Genomic DNA, 8,747 nt, shown 5'->3' on the forward strand with positions numbered 1-8,747 from the left:
GAACACACCAAGGAGCAGCGGCTTAAAATGTACAACGTATTTGCTCCTGCTATGTTCCTTTATTATGAAGGGAAGCGTTAACTACAGGGCGGGTGCCAGGTCCCCTATGACCTGTAAAACAAACTCTGGACTAAAGTATGTTTATTCAAGGTCCAGGATGTTTATGAATCCCAGAACTGGAGGTGAGCTTGAAGCCCCTTCCCAGTTACGCTGGGAAGTTTTAAAATAACCTTTCCCCTAAGCGATTGTTGCCTGGGTAAGAGAAAGCACACAGTTTCAGAGTGTGCTTGTGGGGTTTTGGCACTATTACCATGCTGGCCCTGCTACCTCTTAAATCTTTCAACCCTTCAGGTTACTTCAGAGCCTTTAGTCTCTGCCAGCATAGTCTACTCGAGTGGAAAAAAGGAACGTAGTTGAGTGACGGCATTATTTCTTACAATGCAGAGGCAGCTTTAACAGGCTTTAGAATTATTAAGGTACTTCCCTATAGCTGGCTCTTTCTCCCAAGAGAACTAGGAGCTACTGAGCCACAGGTCAGGAATCCTGGGGCAGGGAGCAATAGTCATAAGACAATTTTATATTTAAGATATTAAGTTTATTAAGCAAAGCTTCTCCACTGAATCAGTAACTTTACTGCCCATAGAAGGAAGAATGAGCAGGGAATGAAAGGTTTGGATATTAATATCCGTAAACAGGGGTCATGGAAATTGCCCTCCACAGATAGCAGGACTGAGTGCTCTCCACTATGACCACGTTGACAATGTCACATCGCTGAGGTACATAACCAGCAGGGAACTGCAGTGAATCCAGGGTGAAAAAGATACTGCTGTCTATCACTCCATGTCTTCCGTGGACACTACTAATTTTGACCTGTGACGAGAAATGATGGAGATGAGTGGGGAAAAGCATACTACATGGTAACCAGCTCTGCACCGCCTCACCCTGGCCATAACCTGCAGGTCAGTCCACCCGTACCACTGATTCCCAACCTGCTGGAGTCATGACACACACCTGTCTCCAGATCACACTTCACCCCAGTGCAGTCAGAGTCTCTGGGAAGAGGCCCTCTGTTCTCAGGTGAGAAACCTTGCTCCAAATTTGATCCACCATGGCCACTCACTGTATATTCTACTCACTTTCAGGCTGCACCACCCCAGGCATTACTCAGTTTTCACTAGGACGCTCACAACCCACAACCCGCTTCATTCTTTCCCCACCACATTCTTTTTTTAAACAAAAGGATAAAAACATTACAGAATTTTAAAAAATAGTATGAATCAACACTAATATACTGCACATTGTTATCTTAAAAGTAGTTGTTCAGATTGTAAGATTTAGATGTGAAAAAATGATCAAACAATCGAACAATGAAAACACAAACTTCTTTTTGATGAACTTACAGAGATTGATATAGTTATCTGTCTTGTGTGTGTGTATACACACACACACACACACACACACACACACACACACATATGTATACCTATATACAAATAATCTGTTCCCTTTTTTCTTTTCTCCTTTTCCCTATCCTCCCGTCCCAGTTGCCCCTACCACATTCTTTTTTTTTTTTTTTCTTTTTGGCACCAGGGATCAAACTCAGGCAGACGCTTGTGCCACTGAGCTAAGTCCTCGACTCCTACAACATTCTTGCAAGCAAATTTTTCTGTTTATCTCAGAACATCCTAATAGCCAATTAACATATCTTAGAAATCAACTGTATGCATGTTCTACATTACTGTATATTTGTTCACTTTTGGAAGTCTGTTCTTTTCAGTAAGAAAACAGGCCTCTTTTGACAAAGAATATATTTTCATGTTTTCCAACCACACCCAGTAGGATCCTGGATAGCAAAGTTAGCACTAAAGGAATGATTGGCAAAACTAATGTCAAGGTCAAGTGTGTGACACACAGACAAATTACCTGATCCACACGCCTAGAGTTGAGGGGCTTCACGGAGAGCGCCTTGATGTGTGCCGCACCTGGCTCCGCGTAATACATGACCTCCAACCAGTCACCCGTATAGGGCACAAAACCTAAAACAAGCATGGAGAGCGAGAGTGCAGTGAGGTCAGTTCAGTTTCACAGGTTCCTCTGGTGTTCTAACACCTTCACATACCTTCTACTGAATGCAGAGTGTGCTTGGCACATGTGTAAAACAGACACCTGGTAAATCTTCCCGTCAGAAGGGAAATTTACAATCCTTTAACCATTAATTCTCCTCTACTGGTTTAACAAAGTCGAATGGGGAAAAGTGTCAATTGTGTTTTACAGCCAACTGTTTCGGTGCCCACAGGATTTCTTAACTGGCCACGCTGGCATATCCTTTGGCAGGGGTGGTGAAGTACACGGGTGAGAGTGCAGGTGTGAGCCGGGCTGCATGCCAATACAGCTTTAGATGTACACAAAAATTTAGAACATGTATGCTGATTCTTAAAAGAATTCAACAGTGTACACACACATCACATGCTATAAGGTTATCTCCAAGTTTAATTTGAAGTGCTAGTTGTATGCTGAAAACAGAAAAAAAAGACAATGGTATCCTTTACGTTGTAGAATTTTTTTCATCAATTAGAAATTAAACATTTTTATTGAAAATGTATATAGGCATAATGGTTCTTTCTGTGCACACATAAGAAATCACAGCAGCAATGTTTTTATAAATGTCATCTATTTTTCCCTCAATGATCTATCATTTTAATTTTCAAGTGCCTTATTAACATATATATATATATATATATATATATATATATATATATATATGTACTGGGGATCGAACCCTTGCACTTGCCAGGCAAGTGCTTATACTACTGAACTAGATCCCCAGCCTGCCCCGCATTCATCTATTTAGAGATGCTAACTGGTACCAAATACATAATATTAGCTCTTGTACTAAATAAACATAATCATATCTTCCTAAGAGCCTAATAATACCTTCACAAACAGTATCTAGGTAGAAGGAATTTTCCCTATTAATGTAGACAGCACCATCCACTATAGAGGTGACACAACCAATTATAACTTTTATTTCAGGTTCTGATGGTCCAGTGTAATTAAAATGATCATAGATAGGTTCCACCTGTAGGATACAGAAACAGTTATTTCAAACAAAATAAAATTTACTGGTACCGATAAAAAGAAAAAGACAAAAAAAATTACCACAACAAAATGAACTTGTATGATTTCCAAAGAGTCCCCATCAGAACAACTATAATTTCACTAATTTCACCTGTCACAGTTCTATGGATTCTTGCAAGACAAATAATTTTTGTGTCAGAGAATAAGGACTTTATTATTCTTAGCAGAAACATCCCTGGCCCATCCTATTGACACCACTGGTGTTTGAGAAATATTTTAAACAATCTCCCACAACAGCAGCCCACATATTTCACTTGGCAAATATATTTTGAATGCATGGTGAAGGTAAAAACAATGCCTGTGCAGCATGGTTGGTTAAACTGCACCCAACATATTAACTTTACATCCATAATTAAAGCCTTCACAGTATTAAATCCAAAGAAAAAATATACAGTGCCATTTAATTACAAAATTCAGTATCATAAAATGAGAAATATCTAGATCTAAATAACATGTGAGGATAAAGATAAGTAAAGTTTGAAACTGGTTTTTACAAATTCCCAAGAGGAGAAAATATAACAATAAAGAAAGAAAAAAGAAAATATTAGATTGGGAGAAAATCAAGGAAATACCTGAACATGGTGAGACTCGCTTTCTGTGGGGAAAAAAAAGAAGAAAGGGATTACTTTGTGAATGGAGGTGGAGGCAAAGCAGGGAGAGAGAGAGAGAAAAGAATAAGCACAAGTTAGACAATGAAGCAGAAAATTGTAACTCTCAGGAGTTCATCTGGAGGCCAGGACCATGAGATAAAATTAGAGACATAACTACAACAGGAAGAGATCTAAAAAGTAACAGTCACATTTGAGCTTAATTTATCTAAGATAGAGAAGAATACAAATATTTTAGATTACTGGAACTAATTATTCTCATTTAAATTTCTTAATTATACAAGCAATACATGTTAGTTATAAAATAAGAAGAGAAAACACATACCATAAAGCAGGAAACAGTTCTTGTAATACATAATTCTAATATCTGGACACAAGTATTGACTACATTTTGTTATTTACCATACTCTTGGTATTTTTTTCTGCATACAAATATATATTCTCTACCTTTAAAACAAAATTGAGCATTGTTTATAGTATTGAAATATCAATTAATATCATTAACATTTTTGTTTTTCTGTGTATAAATATATACCTTCTATCTTTCTAACACTAGCAAAGATTTCAGATCGATTATTTCTATCCCTGGCAATACTGACAACTCTCACAGTCTACTACTAAGAATGACAATTAGTAAAATAGAGCTAAAAGGTAAGTTGCTGTTATCCATCAAAATGGTAAATATCTGGACAGTGGCAATAGTTTCGTGCCTCTTTAAATCTACGAAAAAAAAGATCACTGAATGGCCACTTAAAATGAAATAATTAGGCAGGCGTGATGGCAGAGACCTCTAATCCCAGCTACTCAGGAGAATGGTTGAGGAACTTAATAAGACCTTGCCTCAGAATGGGCATGTAGCCCTTCAGCCAGTGGTAAAGCACTTGCCAAGTACAGCAAAAAAAAAAAAAAAAAAAAAAAAGGATAAAGAAAAAGAAAAAAATATATATAATATGTGGAGACATAATGTATATGTTATACATTGTAGAGAAGGAGGGGAGACAACGAGGAAGGGCAGAATCTAAATGGTTAACTTGCCCTGGGTTCGAACAGAACCTGAGCTCCTCCTGTCTCTGCCTCCCAGAGTGCTGAGACTAGAGGTTCGCATCAAATTCTCTTCTCTGTCACTATGTCCTTTATGTCGATTCCCAAAACTAACCAGTAATACATAATTCTGAACCAACAAGGGAAGGATGGGCCTGGATGGGCAGAGGCCTCGGACTCTTGAGGATCCCCTTCCCCTGACACACACATGCAAAAGATGGACGCCGGCCAGCGCCCTCCCACCCGCCCCCCAGCCCCACGCTCCAGAGAGGGCTGGGGGCCTGCTCTTAGGAATGCTTCCCTCGAGGGGAACAAGCCCACACAGAGGAGTACCTGGCAGCAGTCTCTCGTGCCCTTCGTCGGGGTCCGCCCGCTTTCGGAAGAAGGCCAAAGCCCGGCTCAGACGCCTCCACATGTCGCCGTCACCACAGCTGGCACGCGGCCCTCAACAGAAGACCACAAGGCCTCCTGGGTCTCAACACCCTCAGGTCAAACGGACCGAACTGTCTCAGCCTCTGTGAGGTGTGAACAAAACCCTAGTGACTAGTCCTACGGAGACCCAACGACACCGAATCACCACGGGAGTTCGGGAGTTCGAAGGTAACGGTTGACTTCCCTCGCCGGAAGGGCGCGCATTTCAGGGTTATCGCGTTCTTGGTCCAGCCAATGAGGATGCAGCAAGTGGTCACGTGAGCCTTATGCCCAGTAGGAGGCAGGGGTGGGGAAATCACAGGCCCTCCCATCAAAATGGAGGGAATCAATAGGAAGGTCTCAGACAAACTTCCTTTGGGGCTGAGCCCTGAGAATGTGTGTGTCTGTGTATGTTGTGTGTAAGGACTACAAGTCTGGTTTGGGAAGTGTGGCAGAAATCTGTGCAAGAAAAACACACAGAATGATATTTAGCATGAGGGCTGGCCTCACAGTGAGTGGTCAGCCAATACTCTGTAGCAGGGATCTTATTGGGCTTCCTATGAGTGTGCAAAAGTTTACAGATCCTCAATACCTATCCTTTTCACTAGAACTGCCTTTATAGAGCTCAGTACATAGTAACTTACCATACATTTCTTTGATGATCTTTGCAACCACTTATTCATTGCTTACCTAATTATGCCATTTTCTCTTCAGTTACTCCTTTGCTTAGTAAATACTTGTTGACTACTAACTATAAGCCATTTACTGGTCTGGGCACTTGGAATAAGTGGCAAGAATAGGCAATGATCTCTTTTCTCACAGCAAAATGATAAGGGATTCAAATATAGGAAACTAAAATATTGACATGTTGAAAGGTAATAAGGGCAATGACGAAATTATAGCTGGACAACAGCCCAAGGATTTTATAGGGAAATGATAAAGGGAATAACAAAGAAGCATGCATATTTATAGCAGTCTTGATTAGATTGTAGGGTCTGGTGGCAGGTTTGGTTCTATGGATTCATGATGGTACCAGAGCTTGGGCAGCAGTTTCTGCTTCCAACACCACATGAAGCTGAGAAGGAAAAATAACTTCAAAGGACCAAATTAAAAAGACAAAATGGAGTCAGGCAAAACAATGACTGAACATTTTTTCTAATTCCTCCAGTTTTAAAGGATCCCCTGATATACCTATCCTTCTAGTCACTGTTTGTACTACATTTGCAAAAATGCAATTAAAAAGAAAATCTACTCCAATGGAGAAAATCTTTCCATAACATCGTAAAGAAAACAATATAATAAACACAATTTAAACAAGAACGTGACATACATTAGAAGCTATCAGCTACAGAGATTACAAGACAGAAAAAAATCTGTTACATGGCTAAATGAAGGCTACAATACATTTGTTTGGATATGTTTTGTATATCGGAGTCAGATACAAGTTAGTGCCAATCTCCACCTGGAACCTGGGAGACAGAGATTTACCTTTCTTGATAATTTAATTTCAAAGAGATGAATCCCAGATCTTTTAGGAAACATTCCTGAGTTAAAAGCCTGGCAAGAGCCTGGTGTGGCGACACCCATCTGTCATCTCAGCACTTGAAACTCTGAGGCAGGAGGATTACAGAGAGTTCAAGGCCAGCTAGGGCTACATAGTGAATTCAAGGTCAGCCTGAAATACATAATAAGCCCTTGTCTCAAAAAAAAAAAAAAAAAAAAACCTTATATTTGAAAAGAACTGAGAAAGTTTTAAAGAAGAGATGAGGATCAGTTTCTAATGTTTTCAATGGAGAGTGCTATAGTTTAGGGCTAAAATATCCCCCCAACTCATTAGTGTATTGATGAGTTCATAGCTGAAAGAGTTATTAGAATTTGGGACCTAGATGAATACAGTAGGTCAGGAGCTTAACCTTGACTACTATTGTTAGTCACTTTCCTGTCACTGGGACAAAATAGCTGACACCTGCATCTTAAAGGTGGAAAAATTAATTTTGGATCGCAGTTTCAGAGGTCTCAGGTCATATATGGTGCGATCAGCTCCAACGCAAAAATGGAATGATGGAAGGGCATGGCGGAGCACAGCTGCTCACAGCATGGCATCCAGAAAACAGAAAGAAAAGGGAGAATTCACCCTTTCAGATCATGGCCCCAGTGATCTGAGTCTTCCAATCAAGCTCCACCTATGAATACATGAAACTTTGGGGTGACATTTTAGATCTAAGCCGTAATATTCTGTCCTTAGCCCCCAAAGGGCTCATGTCAATCCTATTGTGCAAAAATGCATTTATACCCTCTCCAAGAGTCACCAAAGTCTTAACAGTTCTAGGATCACTGAAAAGTCCAACTCCAAAATCTCTGTGACTCAAAGGAAACCCTTAGCTGTGAGATCCTGTAAAAGTCAAAAAGAATGTTAAATATTTCCAACACACACTGGCATAGAGTAAGCATTCTTATTGCAAAATGGAGAGATGAGGACCTAGAAAGAAATTCGACCAAAGCAAAAGTCTAGTAGGACAAATGTTAAATTCTATAGCTTCATGTCCAACACCTAGGGCAAATTATTCAATGTGAGTTCCAAAGGGCTTAGGCACCCCTGCTCCTGTAGTCTTTCTGTTTACATACTACAAGGCCTCTCTTTTGTTGAGTATGCTTATTGCTTGCAACTTTCCTCAGCAGACATTTCTGGCAGCTCCAAATTCCTGGGGTCTCTGCTGCACATATGGCTTTATTCCCATGACTTTATACATTGCCCTCTCAAAGATGCATTTTCTGGCCTCCCAGGTCTTCCTCTAAAAGCTGAGTGGAAGCCTCCATGACCCCATAACTCTTATGTTCTTCATGGTTGAAAAATCAGCACAACATGGGCTACACCAAGATCTTCCACAAGCTTGAGGAGTAACTAGGACCCATTGGACCATTGCTACAGCGGCCTCCGAATGCTTGGATGGATGAATTTAGGGAAACACTTCCTTAAGTGGCCCCAAATGAGCAGGTCATCAAAGGGCTATATTCTCAAAGCAAAGTGTTTCAGAGTTTACCGTTTTATACCCTTGAGGCTACGATGAGTAGAGTCTGGCTATTTACTCAGATGCTTTCAGGATATCTTTCTTATTGTCCTGGTGTGAACTGTTTGGCTTATTTTCAATGGTGCTGATCTTTTTATGAACCACACTCTCATTGGCTCCAACTTTGCAGATGCTTCCTTTTTGGAAAATGGAAAACTTTTCACATCTTCTGACTTGACTTCTGAATTCTCACTATAAATCTGGCTAAAAGCAGCCAGCAGTGCCCATGCATGCCACAGTCTGAATATGGGACTTCCTTGAAATTCCCTCAACAAAATTACTCTTCTGCCTTTAAGTTCAACCTCACACAAAATCTTAGCACATGGGCAAAATATAGACAAATTCTTTGCCAGGCTAAAACACACATGGCATTTTGTCCAGCTTCCAATAGAGCCCTTGTTTTAACCTGAAAACTCTTGAACCATGGCTTTACTATCTGTATTTCTGTCAGCATTATGGCCCTTTACACTCTAACCAGAAT

General features: G+C 40.3%; 1 protein-coding gene across 1 annotated transcript; it reads right to left on the reverse strand.

Annotated features, from left to right (window-relative positions):
• Window positions 1-573: 573 nt before the first annotated feature.
• LOC134475507 (cancer/testis antigen 55-like) lies at window positions 574-7,782 on the reverse strand. Its single transcript, XM_063246445.1, has 5 exons — window positions 5,121-7,782; window positions 3,711-3,733; window positions 2,935-3,079; window positions 1,924-2,036; window positions 574-870 (listed from the first exon to the last, which is right to left on the reverse strand). Exons 1-5 carry the CDS (start codon window positions 5,200-5,202, stop codon window positions 679-681), a joined length of 555 nt encoding a protein of 184 aa, XP_063102515.1. The 5' UTR covers window positions 5,203-7,782; the 3' UTR covers window positions 574-678.
• Between the last annotated feature and the right edge of the window lie 965 nt (window positions 7,783-8,747).

This window comes from Cavia porcellus, unplaced genomic scaffold (genome assembly GCF_034190915.1).
Source record: "Cavia porcellus strain 051 isolate PalLab524CR breed Dunkin Hartley unplaced genomic scaffold, mCavPor4.1 scaffold_3, whole genome shotgun sequence".
Classification (NCBI taxonomy): Eukaryota; Metazoa; Chordata; class Mammalia; order Rodentia; family Caviidae; genus Cavia; species Cavia porcellus.

What these genes read in the sequence shown, in the direction of transcription:
- LOC134475507 (XM_063246445.1), bottom strand. Translation starts at nt 5,202, where the DNA reads ATGTGGAGGCGTCTGAGCCGGGCTTTGGCCTTCTTCCGAAAGCGGGCG. An exon ending in CCTAGATACTGTTTGTGAAG is followed by an intron (nt 2,037 to 2,934) that starts GTATTATTAGGC and finishes TGCTTGTTTTAG; the next exon opens with GTTTTGTGCCCTATACGGGT. An exon ending in ACTCTAGGCGTGTGGATCAG is followed by an intron (nt 871 to 1,923) that starts GTAATTTGTCTG and finishes TTCTCGTCACAG; the next exon opens with GTCAAAATTAGTAGTGTCCA.